The sequence below is a fragment of the Anarrhichthys ocellatus genome, unplaced genomic scaffold (assembly GCF_004355925.1).
Source record: "Anarrhichthys ocellatus isolate YVR2014 unplaced genomic scaffold, GSC_Weel_1.0 scaffold89, whole genome shotgun sequence".
Taxonomy (NCBI): domain Eukaryota; kingdom Metazoa; phylum Chordata; class Actinopteri; order Perciformes; family Anarhichadidae; genus Anarrhichthys; species Anarrhichthys ocellatus.
Genome location: NW_022280119.1, coordinates 817945 through 842538, shown reverse-complemented (window position 1 = coordinate 842538; position 24594 = coordinate 817945). Strand labels below are relative to the sequence as shown.

The following is a 24594-nucleotide window of genomic DNA, read 5'->3' as shown; positions in this document are numbered from 1 at the left end:
GCTCCGTTAGCATCCAGAGCTAGCTGACTGGTTGGGGAACACGGTGTGGAGGAAGGCGCTCTGCGCACTGTAGGCAGAAATATATCGGCGACTTCAAATATCCCCAGCTAATCCTTGAGCTGACCATTATCCCTCCATGCTTTGCGGGAGAGGAAGATAACCCTGCACTGCCACCTCAATTAGCCACCGTGCAGGACTGATAAGGGAAACTGCGTGAGGAGACTACCTTTCGGGCAGAATCAGTGTCTGTTTGCAATATTGAGAACTGAGCTTCAACCTCGACCAACGTGACCTCATCTAATAATGAGGTTACCGAGTAACAGACAGTGTGCGATGGAAGGAGATGGAAAGAAGATGGACCAAGCTCCTCCGTTTAGAAACCCGTTTGTGCACGTCTTGAAATTCACCCCCATGGAAAAGGCAAAGGTAACGTTAACGTAAAATAATGTTTGCAGCCAAATGACGTTCTCCTCTACAGCTATGTAGCTTTCTACATGTTGCTGTCGTAGTTTGCAGAACATGAACACTTAAGTGCGGGACCGTGGAGAGGCTGTCACCATCATTTAACTTGGCAGTTTTTCCTAAATTGCAGGTAGTCAGCTGAGCTAGTCTTAGCTAGCCTGCTAACAGTAGCCCACATACATGTTGCTTTCTCCCTCCTGTCTTGTTTGGTTGCTGCCTTGCTTAAGTACTGCTGGAAAGGGCTGAGCATTTTTAATAAAAAAATGGACGTTTAGCCACCGCAACGGCATGCATTGCACAGCATACAACATTAAAATCAACACCTCTCACCCAGGAATCCGTTAACAATAAATATAGCTATTTTAGTATGGCCGTCTGTCCAGGGTGGGCCTAGCTTGTTGCACTGGTGTCATAGTTATCAGAAACGAGCATTTTGTGCGATACCCTTTACCATGATTTCATGAATGTTTTAAACGCGCCGTTAGTTGTAAACACGGTACCGTTTTTCTGTTCATGCCTTTGGTGGTTATCACGGTGCGTCCCACTTAACCAGCAACCAACACGTGTGGATATGGAGGCTGGAGAATGGGATGGAAAGATGACAGTCATGTTACATCTCCCCCCCCACCCCCCACCTAAAAGTTAGAGCTTATTTATGAGACATATTTTGCCCAGCTGTTGAAGTTAAAACGTTTTTGCAATTGGACGCCTGATTAAAATGTTTAAATTTTGCAACATGGAGCAGATATGCAGGCAGTTCAGCTGTCTGTCATTCGTGTTGATCATCTGATATTTATCAGGCTTTCATGCAAAAAGGTGTTCACTTGCAGGCTATTTAAAGCTTCCAGACACAGGTTTGATATATGTTTTGTGTTCTTGTGAGCATCACATTATCTTGCTCTTTCAAACTGTGGCTGTTTACAAATTGGAAGGCACATGTGGGAGCTTTTGCTCACCTCATATGATCTCTTGTGACGGCAACATAGGATTCAGATGAGGTTTAAGAGACAGTTTTAGTTGTTGTCCATGTCCATGGGCTTAAGGAGCTTTGTCTCCCTTATGAACACTATATACTACTTCTTATCAAGTTTGAGTATGTAGTACATTAACATCAGAGAAAAGTAAAAGGAAAAAAAGTATAACTATAGATGCCAGCATGCATTTTAAAAGTGTTTGATACGAGTGCATTGTTCATGTACTCTTATCACCCGTAGCTCTAAGGGAGAGAAATACATACATGTGTTAAATATTGGCCAAACCAGTTTCCTTATGTTTGTAAAGCTTCCAAATTTGAAATTGGCTTTTGATTGACGTCCAGCAGTGCATATCTTGTATTATTTCCTGTGAGCACAAAACAGTTAAACACAATAATTTCGATTATATTACCTGCCAAAATGGTTACCATAAAATGTAGCTTATAGGGTATACTATAAGTATAAAGTATTAGTAAACGGTGTGACATTGGGACACAGCTGTGTGGTATTTTCAGTAACAGAGTTCAGTCCAAGGTTAGAGCCTCAGTTTTATGAATGGCACTAAGCTGGCATAGCAGGCATAAGCGAGTATCTTGTTACAAGTAAGAATAGTGACTTAGGGAGGTTCACACACATTGTTTTCTTTTTTCTTTCTCGCTCCTTTGACGGAGACTGAAAGGAAAAAATGTAGAGTGACGGGTGGATCAAAGCCAAGGGAATGGGCAGGTTTTCTGGTTTGTCCTATAAGGCTAACGCAATAAAATCAAGGAAGTTATCAACAGAGGACTGTTTATTTATTTACACCAATTACACGCGTCGAGGGATGTAAAAGCGTGTTCAACTCGCTTCGTGATTAAATATGCAAATTACAGTTACAATTGCAGAATAATGTTTTATTTTGACAACTGTACCAAAAAAAAAAAAGGCCAAATATGAGACACAAATCCCTAATCCCCTAAAGTGGCATTTAATTGTCATCTTTTTGGTAAGGGAGCTTTTTTGCTTAAGCCAAAAGTGCGTCATGACACAATGGAAATAAGAAGGCTCTGTCTTATGACACTGAGAACAATTGTTTTCAGCATGTTGTGCTGGTTTTGTTTTCACATCCACAGCAACATGACAAAGTCTGAACTGAAACATTGAGGTTATGAGCAGGAAGTGAATGTTCTGTCTACCAGTGTAAACATGTACAAGTTTTTGTTTCGTATGTATTGCATGATTGGCCAGATATGGATAATACTGTATTGTCTCCAATTAATTTTGATAAGTAAATCAGTTTTGGTTATGTTTGCAATATCCTCGATATTGCCGACTAGAAAGGATTATAGAAACGGATGAATTTTGTTGGATCAACCCGTTCAATGAGAGTATGATTGGAGTTGGATCATAAAGCTACATTACTGCCCGTAAGAACAGGCTAACGTCCCGAAAGCTTTGAGGCTTTAGATATATTACAAACAATCCTGTTTCTAATAAGCCAAATTGGCATTGTTGCTCACAGTGCAGGAGTCTGTGCAGTCGAGGCTACAATTGCTGGAGACGTTTTTGCTAATCTTTCACTTGAAGTTGACCCAAATCTTGGAGCAACTGTGGAGACTTGCAGATTCTCATTAGTAGACTCTATTATAATTCAGTTGCCTGACCTTTCAATCCATATAAAGATGCTCTTGCAGTTTTGCACCTTGATGAGCTAATTAGTTGATCACAGAGTTGATTAGCATGGACCTAACATGAGAACATATTTCAGGGTTTTAGTTGCCGATTTAGGTGCATCAGCAAATGTTCCTGTCCTAATCAAGCCTTAAAGCCTACAAGTTGGTAATGTGTCAGAGTGCAAGCTACTAATGTTTAAGTTGATTTAATTCCCATCTTAGGTTAGATGAGCCTAATTTACAATCTTTGTGTGATTTATTGGGAAACCCCAAAAAGACCTGAGTCTGTTTAGAGCCTGCCAAAGCAGCAATGAGTCAATAGCTTATTCCCACACTGTAAAGAACAGTATTTAACTGTTACAGTAACAAACAAACAAAAAGGTTTCGGGATTCCGAGGTGGAGAGAAGACTGTTACCGTTGGAGTAATGTTGTATGTTCATTTATCTGGTTATGAAACAGTCTCGGTGTAAAACTGATTCCTCGAAAGATCAGGCTTCCCTGCAGTCGAATCTCCGGCGGGAGGTGGAGAGCTCAGCGCCCGGCAGCAGCGGCTCCTCCTCCTCCTCAGGCCAGGAGCAGCACTACGCCTCGCTGCTCCGCAGGTCCCAGCTGGGCGCACTGGCTCCACGCTGCTGGAGGCCCAGGTTGTATTGCTGGGTCCCTTGGAGGAAAAGGAGGCACAAGTGAGCCAGAACCAGGACTTCTCAGGGTAGAATGTCAGACCTTGCTGCAGTAAAATAGGACCTTTTCTAAAGGGAATGTGGTGCTCGGAAACACTGCAGCTTTTGTCCAAGGGACCGCCAAAATACACACACAATGAAAGTTCCTCTTTTTAACTTTAAAGATTATACCTTTTTGAAATTGACTCATGACTTCAATACATTACAAGATTCTTAATTTTAGAGCAAATTACACACTGTATTTAAATTTGACATTTCACACAGAGCAGCAATTGCAACCTTCCTACAAGTACAATTAACAAACAACTCAATGACTGCAAAGCTGCCAGCGAAACATAGACCCATAAACACAAACTCAGACAACTCCTAACGTATACAAACTCGCACAAGCGTTTTACACAAGACTGATCCTTTCAGGCCATAACTACAAAACAGGCAACTGTCCCCAGTCTCCGGATGAGTTAGCCGCCACTACGTTGCGTGCATTGTCGTAGACACATGCAGCCACTTTCCCAGTTAGTCTCCACCAGATCAATTAGTTTAGCCATTAGGTTGTCAGCTGTGTGTCTGCTTGGCATACTCTGTCAGGGTTTCCGCCCAGTGCAACGTTAGCGTGTCCCGAAGTTAGCAACAGCAACGACTTGAGCTCACTTAAGGTGGGCTGACTTTTTAAGGTAGACCTGCTATTCAAGCCTCTCCTGATTTATTTTTTTTTCTTATTCTTTTAACTATATAACTGATGGTATCATTTGGTCAAAATTGTTGTTGTTGGTTAACGGTTTGCATTTTGAAAACGGGAAGCTCATACACATGTCTCTACTACCAATAAAAAGGTTAGTTTGATTGTTTTTCTTTTTTATTCACTGTTCCAGTATTAATTTAGTTAAAAGTAAAAGAAAAGTAGGATAAATGGCTATCGGCTACATTATGCTTAGAAAAAGCAGGATACACTTTTAGTTTAAACACAGTCTCTAAACTTTGGTTGCATATTAATAGTTAAAATGTAGACTGGTCTTAACCGTTCAGAGTCTTCTACTTCAGTGCAGAGATAATACCAGCAGACCGATAACATCTAGTTCACAATTGACTGCAATTGCTGCTTTGCATTTCGTCAGTAATACCAACATAAAGCCGACCTCTGTTTTTTTTTGTTGTTTTTTTTTTAGATTTACAGTATTGTTACGATATAGGCTCTACTTGGCAGCCATTATACAATTCCCAAGTTGCATAATTCAAGATGAATGTTTATTTTGTTTTCACTCTCACTCTTAAGACTGCAACGAGCCTTATTGCATGAATATATGCCCTGTCGAACAATGGCTGAATTCACTCCAGCTCCTAAAAAGCCTCTCTGCTTTTGTAGCATTGCCTTTATTTTAAATCTTAGTGACATTCATGCATTCTCATGCTTTGGGTCTGAATAAATCTTTTAACAAATGCATTATACAGTGGCTCTCAAGCATTCCTGGCAAGGCCCATTTTATCATCGGAAGAAAGTGCCAGTTGTTTTTTTTTTTTTCTGTCTTGTGCAAAACTATACTTCACATTTGTATAAAATGAGAGCTAGGCTATGTGTGGCAGACATATATAATTAATTCATATATCTTAAGAGGATCTTGGGGAAAGTAAACAGTTTGGAGGACTATGAAAAGAAAGAATCTAGGGTGGTGTGTCACTGCAATAACCGATAAGATTAGAGTTTAATTTAAATTTGCGACTCCCTCACACAACCCAACAAAACAAATCTATAATGTAGATAAAACCATCATGATGTAGAAAGGGTTATTTCACAGACCAGGGTTATGTTTTGGGGAAGGAAAATATGTGTAAAAAGTGTTCATGTAAGGCTTCATCCACACTATGTTTTCGTTAAAAAAAAAAGATCTCCGTCCACACTTGCGTTTCAGCATCGTGCAAAATGATTTCAGTCCATACTAGCAAGCCTGAAAACGGATATCACATGACTATTCACATACACTGGGCATGTGTACACTGTAAGCAGGAAGTGGATTGGTTGGAGTATTATAGTAGTCTTTGTTAATAAATGTTGTGCTTGATACCCAAGATCTTCCTCTATAAACTTAAACGGACACATTTCGTGGAAACTTTTATTTTTTAAACTTAGTTACAATGCTGCAGGTCTTGCTCTATCACTCTCTCTCTCACACACACACACACACACGCATGCACATCAAAAATACTTCAAAAGGAACACTTACAAATCAAGGTTTACTAGATTATGGGTCAGCACGTCTGTCATTTCCTATTCTTACACTCGTAGCTCTGCTGGTGGCTGAAGTCCCTGTCGCACTAGAGAACATTTATGCTTTTGTTCCTTTACAGTTTCTGTGTGGACTTCACAATAGCTGTGCAGAACGAAATAAGCATTAATTAGAAAAGGGAGGTCCCTTTGGTTTTGTGATCATCACCCTCCTCATAGCCACAAACCGTGACTTCACATGTCACGTACGACTGATAACATTGCTGGACACACCGCTCGCTAATCGCTCCAATAACAGCTTACTTCCTTCGCATGTTGGCAGTAGTAGAGTTAGAAAAATGCTGAATTTAACAGCCGCTAGTATAGGCAACAAGGTCAGCAACGACTGTAATTTGTTATCCATGTTGAATTAACCACTGGTAGTCTATCAATAATCAAGGCTGTTTGTTTTCTTCTGTAAAAAGGGTCATGTGATAGGGACGTGACGAATCAGGGAAGGACACGTCGTGACTGCTAAGTCCTAGTCAAGTAGCCAACACGTGCGACTATATCATCGTTTTCAAACTTCACCGGTTACGTCGTCCACACTAGGAGGTAACCCAGGACTTTTCAAACGTATCTGTCCTCAGCAGCATTTTTAACTTATCCGTTTTTGACGCTCTAAAACTCCGGCCTATAGTGGACGCTCGGTGTAAACATAGCAAAAGATATGCGTTTTAAAATGGAATAGTAGTAGTGTGGACATGGCCTAAAACTGTCTAATCTCCAACTGATCTCCAAAATGTGCTGCTTACTGTCAGTAGTTAAACAAGCAGGCGTTAAATGTATTGATTTGAATTGACAATACTGTCAGACAAGACCTCTCCCCGGATAAGACAGATGGGCTTCATGCTGCCCAGTAGTGGTTGCTACTAAGACAAATATTGACAGAAGATAAACGCTGCAATCAGGGAGTCCTACAAAAGCTGTAAACGGTCACCAGTAGACCAAACGAGGTTTTGTTAGTTCCTTTAAAAATGAAAAACATATGTTTATATGTAACATGTGCATGCTTAGGTGGTATACAGGCCATGTTGTGACCCAAGACACACCATCTGATTTAGATTGTCTGGTACAGGCCATGCTGCAGGCCTGCTGCCCTCTGTACTGGGTAGGACAGACGGCTTCTTTACATGATGCTAGTTAAACTACTTAACTGTTCTGTTTTTTACTTTACACCAGATGCTTATAATTAATTGCTTCTCATTGTTGTCTGATGGGCTTTCTGTTATTGTGCTTTGTTAGATATGTAATAAAATCAGCTCTGTTCTCTCATCTTTCCTTCCTATAAAAAGTGTAAACATGCCGGTGTATTTTTAGAGATCGATTGATGCTTTTTGGGTACACAGTTAAAACTTAGCATTTATTGTGAGGCAAATGAAAAAGCCATCGAGTTTGAGTCAATGACAACTTAACACTGCAAAGACTAATGTCAAAGTGTGTCTGTAACAGCGCCAAGATAACTGATAAGATATGTGTATTGTTGAATTTGTTTCTTTAACCCTGTTCTCGTTTTTCTCAATCTCTTACAGATTGCTTTTATGACAGTCACACTGTTCCCCATCCGTCTACTCATAGCTGCATTCATGATGCTGCTGGCCTGGCCTTTTGCCTTCCTGGCCTCAGTAGGGCGCTCCGAGACCACCGTGGAACCCCAGTGCCTCTGGAGGAGGTCGGTGCTTTCTTATGGATTTGTGTGTCTGTTTGTTTGGTGAATTTTAAATTATTTCTTTTGCAGTTTTGCACATTTTTAACTTACCGATCCCACCTGGTTCTTTTAAAACTTTCATATGACAATGGCTATTATCTGGCCTATTGTAGTGCTGATGCCAGCTACTTAATGGCATTCTTAGCAAATCCTCGATCTTGGCCAGGATATTAATTGCTCTGGTGTGATGAGAGTTTAGCTTATGACTTAAGTTGGCCTCAAAGAAGGAGGGGCGTCCAGTGGGGAAGAGGCAGAACAGAGTCAATGGGGTAAAGAATGTTAAAAGTGTTATTTCTTACTGTTAAATGGTGTCATTTTCACTCGTGCCATGACTCACTGAGCCTATTTATTTGATATCACATATTAATATTAACCCCAGCCCGAATCTTCTATTCCAAAGATATCATGACATTGGACGTATACATCTAGAATACTATAAGTGTTGGAGATGTTATCCCCATCTGCAGTTGAAAAGTGCCCCTCACACATGCATTATCTTGTTCCAGACTGGTGGACATAATTCTGAAGATCCTCATGCGGGTCATGTGGTTTGCGGGTGGTTTCCATTGGATGACTGTGAAAGGGCAAAGGGCAATGCCTGCAGAAGCCCCCATCCTCACCCTGGCACCCCACTCGTCTTACTTTGATGCCATCCCAGTCACGATGACAATGGCTTCCATCGTCATGAAGGCCGAGAGCAAGGATATTCCTCTCTGGGGCAGTAAGTAACAAACCCATACAAGTATAATATTACTGTCATTGTTACCTCTATGAATATGACCTATGTTGTGAGCGAATGTAAGAGAATAATAAGATTATCCAATCTGAAAAAAGAAGATCTGACTTTCACGGCAGCATCACAAAATTTGAGAATCTATGCATATACACAGGTATAACTGAAACTTGTTCAGCCACATATGGGTTCCAGGGAAGCTTAAGTATATACAGTATGCGCCCTGTTAATTCTGGAAATCATTATGACTTTTCAACCTTCTACAGTGTTATTACATAGTCCTAATGGTCTTGTTAAAACCATCCATAGCATAAGGAAGCAGAAATCAAACATTCTTCTCCAGGTTATCACAAGAAAATAACTCCTTCTAACTCATAACATTGTTAAAATGCTATGGATCTAATAATCCTTGACATAATAAGACATCATTGCCAATTCATTCTTTTATTTTACATTATTGACAGAATTGTTAGCTGGCCCACTTTTAAACCTGAACCAGAAATGGCCTTACTCAGTCAGTTCCAGATCCTATTAACTAGATTGCAAGTTCACTTACCTTTGTAGTTGCCAGGTAAGGCATTTGTTCTTATGCCCCTGGCAGCTAGACATGCAGTGAAAGGCCTAGCTGTGTGTTATTTGAGCCTTCCTTTCTCCTCCTGCTCTGCCTACTAAGTCATTAATTGGCCACCTATTTATCTCCAGGCTGAGTGAACCTTGCCAAGTTACCACAGCCTTATTTGCTTGCATTACAGGATTAAAACCATATTTGGACATATTTGCTCATAGGCTTGTTGTCTATTTTGTCAACATGATGTTTTGAAGAAACCAAAGTTGCATAAACAATGGATACATCTTACATCTTCAGGAGTCAATAGTAGTATTATTTTTGGTTGAAAGGTGTTGTTCGACTAGTCACACTGGCCTTGCAGTAGGAACCAGGTCCCAATGATTGGTCAAGCAAGTGGAATCCAGAATAAGCATTAAGACCTGATCAGCCACAGTGACGTGTGGAGTGTCTCTCAGGGTACCAGCTAGAGCCCTAATCCCTTCCTTTCGGCAGACAGCTCACAGTTGGAATCGATTTCTTCTTTCCATGGCCTAACTCTCTTTCTTTCTTCATTTTTATGTTTGACTCTCAATAACTTATTGTGGATCTCTCTTTCTATTTGACTCTCTGCCTCAGGGCTACCAGAAACATTGCTTTTCTAATTATTGTATGTATTGTTAAAGATGGAATGTACGAGAAAATGCTTCTTGAATCAAAATAAAACTTTTGCAAATCTACCTTGAATATTCAAACCCAGTCTTTGTCAGATTAGTTCCTTGTAAATTATGCCTTAGTACTTTATCGATGCTTAACAGACGCCCTCGATCTTTGCCCTGCAAATTGTACACTATGCAAATATATTACACCAGGAGTTTTCCTCTTATACTGCATGGATTTTGTGTTCATTGCATTACTCTGTCTGACCTTTTTAAGAAGGTTTTCTTGCTCCAATACAGTCATGTGGCTGTGCTATGGGAAGTGGAATTAACAGTAGTGGTGTCACTCCAATGAGAAAATGTGTCAGGCTGACGCATTGCATGGAAGTGGTATAGTGGGTGAGTGTACTAATGCTTGTGTTTGGTTATTTCACTCAGAACAGTCATAGTTAGAAATCAGGTTGTTGCAATGGTGTCTTTGTTGTAAAATAGTCTGATCCGACCTTCTGAGGCAAACACAGTTTGGCTGCGTGGTAACAATAGATACAACAAAATACATCACTTCATACAGCGCATTAACAAGGCAAGTAAGTCAATTGAAGCAACTGCAGTAAGCACTGACCACTTCTTTTTTTTCAAAGTATTAAATAATTTAAGGAGATAAGAGTCTTAACTTAAATCTTGGTCTGGGACCAAGGGCGGAAGGCGGAACAACTTCTGTACTCATAGAAGGCAGTTTAAACTGAAGCCATTTGTGCGACCTAAGAGTATGACTGCTTTGCAAAAGTAATAACTTCCAGCTTAAGAAAGTGGGAAATTTGATATAGACTGTACCAGCGATTTAACCTACGCAAAGTGAGGGATGCCCATCCTACCATGTCCTATAAGGTACAATGATGGGTCCTGAAGCTAGAATTAGCGACATATCGTAGGGCTGAGTGATACAGGGGGGTCATTCTGCAAATTCTAAAAGGCCCTCTCTGCACTGGAGGCACATGCGTACATGACTGTCATCTGTCATCAAATGTAAAATGAACACCATCATAGTGGTAGATGATGTAAAGAGGAGCCGGTACAGTGAAGTGTTTGTGCTACTGAACCAGACTGATGTTTTAGGCAATACATATATATCCTGTATTACCAGGTTACATCAAAAGGTCTGGCTGAGGTTTTGCAAATTTTGCAAATTCCAGTTAAAACCAGATTTAAGAGCTCCCCCTTCTCCCTCAGCTAAAACACTAAATGCATATAATGCAGAGAAGCTTTAAGTTGCTTAGCTGTCAAAAGAAATAAAAAAAAGAATTAAGGTTTCTGTATTCATTTGCATTTTCTCTTTGTGTCTGCTTTCTTGCTTCTAGCTTTGATTAAGTACATCAGGCCAGTGTTTGTTTCACGGTCAGACCAGGACTCCAGAAAGAAGACTGTGGAGGAGATCAAACGCAGAGCCCACTCTGGAGGGGAATGGCCTCAGGTAAAGAGATAGACATTCTTCTGCACACATGTGAATGTGGTTGTGGGCACACGTACACATAACAGGAACTGATTTTTAACATTAATAGACTTTATTTCAATATTTACCAAACAACGGATAATAATACCAAAAAATCATCCATTATGATTTACTGATACATTGGGTTTGTTGTAAAAAACAGTGTGTCTGTGCAAAACACCTTTCAGGTTACAATTCTAGCCCCGGTTTTCTGATAGCATGCGTAAGGTATGGGGGGGCATAGTCCACATAGTGCTTAAAAAGACCTTGACATCCCTGAAAAGGACAAAGCTACAGACAATAGACAAATGGACATTGCTCCAGTAAAATCCAGCATTGCAGAAAACAATGTGAGAACTAACTGCACATCTGATTTGTTGCAACTTGCCATATACCGGTAATGCAAGCTAATGCACATATGTATGCTTTGTACCATTCTATTAAGGATATGGGTAGTGATTTTTGTAATTTGCAAACCATTCCTTCTTTCCTACAGATAATGATTTTTCCAGAGGGAACGTGCACTAATAGATCCTGCCTAATCACCTTTAAGCCAGGTAAAGCTTTCCCCTCATCATTTTTCTTCTTAAGCTTTCTTCTCTTCTTCTTTCTTTGAAGTCATGCTTGCAGCTTGCTAGCATGCACTGACATTTCATACTCAACCTAGTGGGAATATTAATTTAGCTTTAAGTGCGGATGTGTGGTCGTGTCATCGAGCAATAAGAACTAAAATCCTAGTCTGCGTTCCCAAGGTTTGAATTATGATGTAAAAGTTTTAAGTTAACCTTACATTTACCTTTTGATAGATTTTCTGTGACGAAGAACTCACATAAGATATACAAATGTCTCATAGGAGAGAAATAGGGTTGGGTGATCGGCTGTAGCTAAAGCTGATGGACTTCATTTGGTAGATGTTTGAATAACCAAATGAGTGCATTGGTTACTCTGGTGTTTCTCACAGTCAAATTTCATTGAGTCCACCTTTTCAAATGTGCAAATTCTAATTAGTGTGCTCTTGTTTGTAATTTGTTGTTTATGCTGGTATGTCAAAGTGAAATAAATCCTTTGTCTTTTTTACTCTTGCAGGGGCCTTCATCCCAGCTGTACCAGTGCAGCCTGTGGTGATTCGTTACCCGAATAAACTGGTGAGATTGTTAATGGATATGTTAGTAACACAGCTAAAAAATCTGAAACTTAATATCAAAAAGATAGGGGGCGGATTGTGAGTGGCTCCCGACCTATCTCCTTATTCACAGCTTAATGTGTGATAAAATGCAAACTTTATTGGTGTAACCTCAGTTTCCCTAAAGATTAACCAGTAGCCCAACACCTACTCACTGACTCCCATCAACCACCTTCTATTGTCTGTTCTCTGATTTATTTAGCAGATAGTTGCCTATTATACAAACTATACACTTAAGTGTACTAAGGGTATGTATCAGGTATCCCAACTAAATCAACATATGAGAGAAGTGCATGATGTTCTGCGTAATGGAGAAAGATCAGCGAAGTCAGCAGAATCATACAGGGTACTTTGAGATCCTCCTTCAGTCAACACTTGGTGTCATGGTCATACTTTGTCATTTTTTGTAGCTCTTAGGTTGGGGTTAGAGAGCGATATTGTTCAAATATGGGGATAGCGGTGCACATTTTCAGACTTTGTCTCTCCTGGAAGGCATTCACAGTGTTGCACTTGGTTGTTCATGTGAAAAGTGACAAATAAACAACAGCTAGTGAAAGTAGTTCAAACCCTGGCTCCTTTCTCAGCGTCACACAGCGTGAGTTGGTTATTAATGTCTGTTTTTGAGATCGCCTGACGCAGACGGTGGCTATTGGTAAATATGCTGAATTTGCCCTGTTGAAGTTCTGGATGCTCACTTGAGGCTGAGTTTGTCCGTGTCGAATGATGGACTTACAAAATGTCTGGCAGGCCAAAGAGGCTGATTCAGTTGCAGTCATTTAAGTCATAATTCAGTGAAGTGTACAGAGCCACTTTCTGATAGCCTCACTGGGAATCTGGTTAATCATGATATGACTTAGAAGGCAAGTACAATGCATTGCTCAGGCTTGTTAGTGAGGCTGTGGAAACCCAACTGAGGACATTGTGAGAAGGACATTGTTTGGGGATCTCTGTTTTTACTGAAAGAGGAAGTGCTTTGAGTTCAGTTGCAGAATTCACAAATGTGGTTGCAAACCTTCATTTTATATATATATATATATATATATATATATATATATATATATATATATAAGTATAAGTATAAAAGTGCTAAGTCAAAATACACCTGGGAAATATTTTTTTTTCTTTTTACTAATGATGTCCTTGCTTCATTTACATATTACAGGACTCAATCACGTGGACTTGGCAAGGGCCTGGAGCGTAAGTACACAATTTCTTCATTTCATATGTGGTGTGCCTCAGTTTCTACGAACTTATAGTTATGGCTGGAGGAAAGAGACTGCCCTCATTATCAGTCTCTGTAGCATCCTCGGAATACTACGTCCTGTTCTGGTTTCGCTTCTATAATTATGGTGGCTCTTTGAATGCAGTCAGGTCACCTGAGCAGAGCTATATGTTTGAATAAATCTTTAAAAGATGTGCACACACTTTTAAATGCCAGCTCTACACTAACTTTTTTTACATTGTTTGCAATAGTGTGCCTGACTTTTTAATTTAAGTGCACCGTGTATACACACACGCTGACATACACACATGCCTTTCGGACCTCCTGCACCGACACACTTCCACCAACAATGATCCAGATCCACCGATGCCAACCACCTTACCCCTCCTACTCCGTCCAAGCACCGAACCTGGGTGGGACAGGGCCTTCTCCATCTCTCTCCCCAACACCTCAGACATTCTCTGTCACTCACCACTTTCAAAACTGCACTTAAAACTCACCTATTTAAATCTGCTTGATGCTGGTTATGTATGTTTTTGTTTTGTTTATTACTGTACTATGTCATCTCTCTGCCTTGTTTTATATTTTGAGTATCTTTTTAAAGCGGGTTAGGGTTATACAAATAAAATGTATTATGCCTGTCAGCGCAAATAAGAGGCAGAATAGGACCGGTGCTTTGCAGAATGCAGGTGGGGGAAGAAAATAAAATCTGCTAAATGTCTGGCACACTGGTGCAACCAATTAAAATGTTTAGTCGCACTTGATAGATTTTCTTATCCAAAAATGTTGAAGGAAAATTACATTTCCTTCTAAACAGTTTAGGAGGAACACCACATTTACATATGTATTGACACCTAAATTGATCCATATGTGAAAAGCTGTGACAAGCATACTCTAAAAGATTGGTGCATATAAACATGCCAGTTTGGGTTTTAAAAGTAATTAATTAAAGATATGAATAATTATGAAACTGTTTAATCTAAATCTAAATCTTCCTATGATTTATTGTATGATGGCAAAAACATTAATGAAATTTCTGGAAAAAGTGAAGCGGTCCATTTTAAACGCACTGTATATTCTCAGTGTTACATCATTTGCCTCATGGACATGTTCCCCAATCAAGGCTCTTTGTTTCTGTAGATGTGTATTGTTGACGATGATGTCTTGTTATTATCCAGGTTTGAAATCTTGTGGCTGACTCTCTGCCAGTTGCACAATGAGTTTGTAGTCGAGGTGAGTGTGAAGTTCTCTCTCCATACTTTACTTATTATTGTCGCTGTAGATGATGAAGTATTTGGTCATGATGCAATTGTAGTATTCCAAATATTTGAATGTGTGCTGTGTGAAAGGACGCGCCTGTTGATTCCATCCTGTTCTTTATTTTTTAAATCTATAGCATATGCAACAGTACAGACACTACAGACTTGTTTCTCTTTTCCTTCTTTCATGAATATTTGAATTTAATGCCAGGGGATACATTGTTCTTTCATTTGTCCACAATAAATGGAATATTTGTTTTAATGATTGTATACATATAATAAAATGTAAATTAATCATTCCCATTTCTCTCTGCAGTTCCTTCCCATCTACACACCCTCAGAGGAGGAGAAAAAGAACCCTGCTCTCTTTGCTATCAACGTGAGACGTGTCATGGCTAAGTGAGTTAATTGCTCGTATGGTATTTGGCAGTTCATCCGTCTGAATGTACAAAAAGCAAAGTAAAAGAAGTATCCAGTAATAACTCTTCACTAACTCTATCACTGCTGTTTGTGATGGTGGTTTTTTTAATCACGTACTTATTCCACATATTTGTCAGTTGTGTCCAAACAGAGAGACACTCACACAAAGTGCAGAGCAGCAGAATCATCACGTAGAAATAGCTTCAAATCAAACCTGTGATCAGATGCTGCTTCAAGCCGTCGATGATCGGCCCCATATCCTGATCGGAGGATTTTGCACCAACCAACATTGCCATCCTCATAAACTGTCTTATACAGTGCTAAGGTTGCACAGGCTTGCTACCTGTGTTATCCTTCTCTCCCACGCTCTGTGCTTCACTACTTGAGGCTAGGGATGGGAAATGTAAGTTCTACAGATGGACAAAAAAATAAACTATAAACATTACTGTCAACATCTAAGGAACCATATTGGCTCCAACATTGGCCTTCATGAGCCTTCAGCAAAGTTTGTATTGATTTGCACATACTGATGTCCCATCATTGTCTCCTCTGTGCCATACTCAGAGCCCTGGGGGTACCCATCACAGATTACTCATTTGAAGACTGCCAGCTGGCCATGGCAGATGGCCAGCTGAGACTGCCAGTCGACACCTGTCTGCTGGAGTTTGCCAAGCTCGTCAGGAGACTGGGGTGAGTCACTCAAACCTTCCAATGCAATGCTCCCATCAAAGAGAACCAAGTAAGGGGTAAAAGGGTGAGACCGTGGCAAAGTACTCATCAAACGCCACAGGGACCAGATTCAATTTGTGCGGGCATGGTTTGGATTCCAGCAAACGCAACTGGTCGTATGCACAGGTGGTGAAGGCAGTTTGGGATTGTGTCCTTGTTGCTACGCTATTAACTTCCATTTGTTGGTCAGGGTGCCTGCACAGTATAAGATCTGGAGGGGGATAGTGGCCACACATGGTTTGGGTTCTTGGTGAAACTCCTCTCTGGGAAGTGACAAGAAGCATCTGGCAGCACTATGTGTATTAGTGGAGGCACATGACTGTCTACTCCCTCCCCAGTCCAACACTTGGCAGTGACAAGGACCACTGACAGTGCAGGGGAGAGAAAAGGAGCATAAGGATAGAAAACCCGAGAGGACATGTAAATGGTTTGGACAAAAATTGAATAGACTGCAGCCCGACAAACGATATGGTACAGTCTTAAAAAAGGACTCTGCTGTACTGAATTGTTTTGATGTTTTATTTTTTCTTCTTTTTGATTGTGGCTTTTCTACATTTCCTTGTTTGCACCATGGTTAAGTTATTCATTTAAACATGGTTTATTCCCCCTGCTATCCCAGGCTTAAACCCCAGAACACTGAGAAGGTTCTGCAGGATTATGGGAACAGAGCCAGGAAGCTGGAAGGTCAGAAGCTGGGCTTGGACGACTTTGCTCACTTCTTCGATGTGCCAGTTTCCGAGATGCTGCGAGACATGTTCGCTCTCTTTGATGAGGTAAAGACTGTAGATACTTTTCAATCACGACCATGATAGCGCTACTGTCTTCCTAAGTGGCCATTAGCAAATAACTTTCATCATCATGACTCTCGCATTATGTCGTACTTGCTTTCACTGCAAATATAGAACTGAAATGACTTAGTTAAAATCGTTAACTAGAAATGCATTTGTGTTTGTATGTAGCAAACAATACTTCAATTTAGGGCAGAATGAACTTCAAGCAGTCAGTTGACAAAGTGCATCTATAAAAATACTGTTAAGAATGGAGGCTGAGGTTCAATACCAGATACTTTTTGAAACTAGTCACAGCACCTTGTTTTTCACTCGGGGAATACATTTGCAGTATAGTACCCAAACAAATAATAGAGGGTTTTATTGCAGCAATGTGTTTATGACCTAAACAACAACCACCCGCAGCTACTGTGAAATAAATAGATAAGTAGCCTTGCTCACATCCTCGGTCTTGATCTCTTGTAACGCATAGTTTTCCATTGTTCTTCCAGCATGAAGATAACTGCATGGATATCAGAGAATACATGATAGCCTTATCTGTCGTATGCAGACCTGCCAAAACTCTGGAAACGATGAAATTGGCCTTCAAGGTATGTTCCGTTCCAAGCTCCAAGCTTATCAAACCACCAGACAGAATGGAGTTCTCTATGCTTGCTTAGGATCAGCATGACATTTGCTACGTTAAAATGCCACTTACTGTAGGTTGTCTTGTGTTTTGCATAACTGAGTAATACAAAATGTTTAGCATACTGACAAGTTTACACATATTTTCCCCCACGTACATGCTCAGATCTGCATTTCATAATTATCAGATAAAACGTGCATTTGTGAGTTATCTTTTGCAACCAATTTGTTTTTGTGACTGCACGAGAACCAAGTGGCTCGAGTTTGAGTCATTTTCATGTTTTCACTTGAATTGCTTTTCATAATTCTTAAAGTTGAGCAGGTTCTGTGACCTTAGGGCTCATGAAACTCATTGAATACAGATGTATTATTTAGAGCACCCTCAGTTATTTCAGACAAAGGGAACCCAATGTCACTGGCTCCTATTCTGACAGCCTTTCAGAGTGGTATGCCTAAAGGCAAAGAGATGACACATGCATTTCTCCCCATTGTATCTTCTCCAGATGTTTGAGGCAGAGGAGGATGGTGCCATCACAGAGATGGAGTTGGCAGTTATCCTGAAGACAGCTTTAGGAGTGACTCACCTCAGCGTGTCACGCCTGTTTACTGCCATCGATCCTGAAGACTCAGGGAAGATCACGTTTGGTAAGAGATATAATAATAATAATAATAATAATAATAATAATAATAATAATAATAATAATATTTCTTAGTTGAATCTTTGTTTTGAACTTTGCTTTGCCTTTTGTCTCATGTTGACTTTGCCTCTGGCGCCCTCATGTGGTCTTTCCACAGATAAGTTCAGATACTTTGTGGAGCAGCAGCCAGACTTTGCCGAGGCCTACCTGTACACAGAAAACACAGGCCTCCACAGCAGCCCGTGCCACGGTCACCGAACAAAGCCCAGCCTGTCTTCCCGGAACCTGCAAGGCACTGCCACCACCAAAACAGCTAACGGCATCTGCCCCAACTTCAGCCCCAAAGACCATGATGGCACAATAGATGGACTCCTCAAGAAATACAACTAAAATGGTTTGAAAATGAAGTGGGAGAAAACAACAGCTCTCCTGGTGAGAGGGTGTTGTTTTGGGGCCAGAGGGTAGTTAATTACCTTTTAGTTAGTAACTTGTTCAAACAGTAAGGGACTACATTTCAGTAACCACAACTACAAATATGAAGAAAGTTTACCTTACCCCTGTTTTTTTTAAGTATTGTGTCCATAAAACTTCTGAGGTTATTTTCAACCAGGTACAGTTTTATTTTGTTATGAATTTATTTTTCTTTCTTTTTTTTTTTCACAGCAAGGATCGTCAAAATTCCAAACAATAGCTATTTCAGATATAATGCTTGAATACTTGAAGGGCAAGCACTTATACAAATTCCGAGGGGAAGTGTTTTTCTGTTCCTTCCGACATCGTGCTAACTGTCCGTGTTTGGAGCAAGAAAAAACACCAGCCCTGGACAGTAAAGTTAATTGATTTTCTTTGAAAATTTCGTGTTGGATTCTCTTTAATTTGTAACTTTTCTCTCTTGAATGGTAGCTGCCTTGTTCAGTGAAAGTGCAGAATGCATGGGCTCATATTGTTTTGAGCAGTATTTATCTAAAGAAGGGAGGCCTGAGGGCACCAGTGACATTGTATCACTACGTGGAGGTGTGAAGCTACAGTAGACACATTTGAGGTGGACTCGGGTCTCGGTGAGTTGACGGTCATAATTGCTATCGGCCTGTTGCATATACAGTGATATATTTAATTTAGCTCAGGGTTCAGTGACAAAAATGAAAAATGTAACTTGTATGATGTCATCATTTTTGACACTATAGCTGGGTTATGCGCATGTATTTTTCTCTTACGATATCAGTACTCTTATGCCCAGTCATTTCTCATTCACATGAACTTCACACATTTCTTTCAGGTTGGCAAATTAGAGTGTCTTTTTTTATTGTTGAAATTTCACAACGTGGACCAAAAATGCATTGAGTGATTTAATGTCACCCGTCTCATTTGTACTGTCCTATTTCTGTCCTGTGGTATGATGGCTGGGACCGGGAGGGTGACACAGAGTATGGTCATTGAAATCATCGTTAGGTGGCTTTGATGGGTATTGTAAAGGCAAGGTCATACTTTCTGTCTTACACTGCTACATTTGATTCATTCCTACAATTTTCACAGCGTATTCCCAATCTGTCTGAAACTACCGTTCAGGTGTTGAATGATCTAATATATAAACAATGGCCCATTAGTCACCTGCTTTTATTCACTAATGGATTCATGTTGTAAAATAGATCCCTAGCACCTTAGCACGTAATCGCATTCAATGGACCAGTCTGGAAAGAGAAAATATCCACATGTGGTAACATTCATGCCCTGTTAGTTTTTTTCCCAATGGTGATCTAATTGGCATATGGTTATTTGAATCACTGAATGTGATTTTATTACTTCTTAGTGCACGGGCATACAGCCTGTGCCTCACTGGGCCTTTGCGTTATTGTTACTATTTAAGATTACACATTTGATCTCAAATCACAGTTGATTAGTCGTTAGTGGTCTTTACATGTTTGGTGTTTTACGACACGGAAGTTATATCATGACTCAATTATCATTTTATAATTTGTCCAGTATTTTATGATCTTTTTTTGTCCGATATGAAATCCTTCTTCAAATTCAATCAACTTTTGGATGTATTGGCAAAAAAAAAAATCTCACACGATGATTCTCATTTGCCAAAAATGAATTAACTGCTTTTAATAATCTTTCCGTCTCTGGAAACACAGAAAATGACACAAAACTCAAATGAACACCTCTTAAAATGTACAGTGCTTTACATGATGTAAGTTTAAAGCACAACTAATTGTTAAAGAGAACACCTCTTCTGAGCAGATGACATGAAACGCATTAGAACGTTTGGAGCTAGTTATATTTGAAATCCGTGCATTGGTGGTTTGATTCGGTTGACTTTTTGTTTATAGATGTCACATAAGAACTTTTTCTTCTTCTGTAATTTCGTTGTTGGTGAGCCTCACATTCCCGTCACATTCATGACCATGGATACTGTACATACATCCCCATTATGGCTTACGGTGAAGCGATATTTCACATCTCTTAAGCCTTCTCAAGATGTATGCTTTCAAAGAGTTCTGATATGTATTTTGAATATTCCAAATGCGGGACATTTTGTGAATTTTTGATATACGTATATGGATGATTTTTATTTTCACTGCCATGACAAAAGATCTGTGATCTTCTCTCCTCTGCAGATTGTATTGATGGTGAAAAATGAGCCTCATTTTCTTTTGTATAATACTGCAATTGTTTTGTGCTGTATTCCTCCTACACAGTGTAAAGTTTTATTGTTATGTTATTGCTATTATTGCTGAGTTGACTGCTTCGAGACAAAAATGCAGATTTCTTATGGAAACCGATAGCCTTGAATCTATAGAATTTTTATGCTAAGAAAAAAGAATGTATAGACAATCTTGTCACAATCAGAAGCTACTCAAAGCGCTGACCTCCAGCGGATATTTTCCCACAAAATCATGGTTTTTATCCTGGTTTCACCCTCTCTCCATCGACCTGCTGTCTTGTGTTTCAGGCATGCGGTTTGAAATAAGCTAAGTGTAAGTGTGTCAGGCCTCGAGGTGAAGTCTGCCACCACATGACAGGCCGCATAGCAGAAACACCCCAGACTGTACACACACATAGACTATATGTTACAATATATTTAGTATTCCCCCCCCCCTTTCTACTTTGTCCTTTTTAAATTATACGTTTCTATGCTTGCACTTTACGTTCTTTACTTTGTTTTTATTTTGTAAGAAATATCACATTGCTGTAAAGCATGTTAAGTTTGCAGGTTACATTATTGTAGCTCCTTTTTGTTCATTTGTATTGCATTCGTATATATTTTCTGCAATAATGGGAGCACAGGGGAAATTAGGGATCACCCATTGAAGGAAGCTGTACCTCATCCCACTTTGGTTTTTGTACCGTAAGAAAGAGCTCCGTTTGTTTAAACATCTAAAACACTCGTCTGCCTCGTCTCAGGACTGTGGACATTTAGTAGCTTGTAAACTTCTAGGACTTGGCAACAGCATTCTGATTTGAATGGTTTAAAACTGCACCGTGAGTGTTAAATGTAGCCCTAAGTGACGTGATTTTACAGCAGATCGTTAATTATACAATGTACTCTGTACGAGGGAAACGTACTGTTTTTGTACATCGGATGGGAAATGTGATTGTAAATGTTAAACTGAAACAAAGTTGATATTCGAGATCTGAGCCAGAAGGAAATGTATTGAGCCACAGTAACCCCTCTTTGTTTACATTTCCATGTGTATGTCTAAAGGAGGATGTTATATTTCATCAGAAAGTCAAAATATATATATATATATATATATATATATATATATATTTTATTTATTTATTTGCATACATTCAGAACAATGGCATTGGGGATGTATGGAAATACTGAGTCCATTTATATTCACACTTGTTTCACTTCCCTTTATTTCAAATACCTCTGTAGAGGCGAATCTCATTTTTGTACTTGCTATCAATCTGATCAAATGTAAACTTGCAAGAGATAAACTTGTATTTATGCTACTGCTGCCTGCTTAGTTTGTCCAGCAGCGAGCCTAAGACGAAAGACTGTCTTTCTGATGGCTTATTGTCTGCGGACCAACAAACTGAACGTTCTGTTTTCTCTGTCGCTTTACTTCCTGTCTTTTTCTATACTAAACAGGTTTTATTTTATTAATGCATTTTGATGCTGAAGAGTCATTACTGCAAGCTACTTTGAATTTGTCTGTTCAGGACTGCTATGATATAACTTGTTAATGTGACTCTTGGATTGAATAAAAAAATGAAATGTGAACATACAGTTGTGTCACTTGGACAATGTTAATTGTGTGTGTTTGGTTGCATGATTTAGAGATGGAATGTGTTGTGCACAAAACGGCAAGAAAGTGTTTACATTCTGCTCAACTTGAAATGGTAACCAAATTCCCTGCACCACCTATAGATGTCTCCACCTTGAGGTAACATGGTGGCAGTGCTGTCTTGAGTGCAATTGCATCAGGTATGTTGAAGTTTTTCGTATAACTTGTCTCCAAAATATCTTTGTTTCACATAATTCTTATATCTAAGTATGCAGTGGTATTGGCAAGACTCTGGCAGCATGTCTAAGATATATGACGTGCATCTTAATAGGCAAGTTGAAGTTTACGATCATCAAAGCTCTCCTTAACGAGGCCTGTGTTTGCTGTCATTGATTACATGTTGATGTCGTTGTGTGGCATCGGGGGTGGTTACTTTATAGCTGCGATTGAAGCGTATCCACTAGCTATATGCATGATATTTATCATTGAATATCTGTTGATTGATTTATTTGCTTCCCTGCCTGTCCTTATTGTATGCTACTATCCTGTCTCTTTCCCTCCAGGCTTGTCTGATTGGCAAATTTTGTGGCACAATATTCCAAACTTTTTATTAGCCATACAATAGCGGCATGGCTGGTCGGTCCACCACTTTGGTGCAGACTATTATTATTTCAAAAACATTCCTGGTGCTCAGAGCATGAACGTCAGCATGTTAGTCCTGACAGGGTTGATATTTCTCTCAAAGCATACAGCCCCTTGCATGGCTCCAGACTCGTAAAGTCATTAGGGTAGGCTATGTAAGAATCAATCCTATGATCTTGTGTGTGATGGGCCTGTGCTCATATGAAACTTCTCAAAGTAGATGTTCTGCTGGAGATCCAGATCTCACAGCTTGCAGAAACTTACAATAGAAAATCATTTCCCAGGGCAAGGTGGAGCATTGTTGTCAGTACGTAAGGTCCAGTGTTTGTGCTTTTCACTTCACTTTCAGGATGGCTGTGTGAGTAAGCTGAGGGAAATCTTTAGTTATTGACATGTTAAACGTTTTGCCTTTGTTTGAAGGAAAGACTATTTTTTTTAAAGCCCCCAGGTTACATCATTTGTATTGTATGATTTCCCCCTCATACCATTCCTCAGCCCTCTTGAATCCCTTTTTGTCCCCTCCCTCCCCTTCACCATTCTTCTCTCTGGGTCTCAGCTGTTGCATTCATGAAAACAAGACACTCGATTATGTTCACCTCATCCGGAAACCTCATACATCCAGCTCGGCCTACATCGACCCAACAATTTCTAATATGAGGCCCGAGGCTTGATGGATTGTTGTGGTGCCGCGGCGTTGATGTGAGGGATTAGTGACCGATTGATCACTGCGATTGGCTTGCAAACAACAGTCATTTTGGATATGAGGGTCATAAATATGTCTGTGGGTAGCAGCTTGATTGGGTTATTTTAAAGCCCCGGTCCTGTTCAGGTTAAGTTTGAAATAGGAGAGGTCTGAATGTCAGGGCAACAAAAAAAGGGCACCTGGTTTGATGTGTAGTTCAAAGTAGGGACTTAAATGTTATAGATTGAGATGAACCGTTTGATTTAACAGGAATTAAAGGCACTGGAAACTCAATTTCTTCATCAGCATCTTACTTCGAGTGATGGGGTACTGAGATGCAAAAGTTCAGTTTATTCTATTTCAATTGAGGTATTTCTGTATTTGTCTGTGCTTTTTTTCACGAGTTTGAAGTGGGCAGGGCTCTGTTGGAAGAAGATGATGTCACTTACTCCCACGAACCAATCAGGATTCGGCCATGTTTGATTCAGAATCTGATACTATTTGTTGGGTTGTTTGCTTAAATTGCCAGGACAATGTCAATCAAATCTGAGCTTACCACACCCACACAGTCCTGATGGAGCAGACAGCATTGACTGCTTATATAGTAATTCATGTTTGAAGTTATTAAGAAAAACTAATGATGTCAAGCCGTGATTTCAGGTGCTTTAAATAGTTTTGTCATATCTTTTTCACACCGTTTAGGACTGACGACATAATTTATCAAACAACATTTTCCTGCTTTATTTGTTGAGGAGTTTGCACCACTTCAGTAGAGTCACTTTAACAACATTCAGCCACAGCTGTTGCACTATTGTACCACCCCGAGGATTCTTTGTAGAATGGAGCCAAAATTCTGATCTCCAAGAAAATGAATAGAATAATATGTCTTGAGCAAGAGATTATAATTTCACACCAATTAAGTTGTTTTTCAATTGTTTGAATCAAAATCTAGATACGCATTTCATTATCAAGGACCTTTTGCTGATTTGTCAAAAATGTGGGATTAA

The 24594-nt window shown here is 39.8% G+C and overlaps 1 protein-coding gene across 1 annotated transcript; it reads left to right on the top strand.

Annotated features, from left to right (window-relative positions):
• On the top strand, nucleotides 1–18760 carry LOC116398753 (lysophosphatidylcholine acyltransferase 1). Its single transcript, XM_031875334.1, has 14 exons — nucleotides 1–426; nucleotides 7562–7701; nucleotides 8244–8458; nucleotides 11032–11144; nucleotides 11659–11719; nucleotides 12249–12307; nucleotides 13508–13542; nucleotides 14746–14800; nucleotides 15143–15225; nucleotides 15811–15936; nucleotides 16595–16748; nucleotides 17255–17353; nucleotides 17891–18032; nucleotides 18183–18760. The coding sequence occupies exons 1-14, from the start codon at nucleotides 304–306 to the stop codon at nucleotides 18413–18415; spliced, it is 1638 nt and encodes a 545-aa protein (XP_031731194.1). The 5' UTR covers nucleotides 1–303; the 3' UTR covers nucleotides 18416–18760.
• Nucleotides 18761–24594: the final 5834 nt, after the last annotated feature.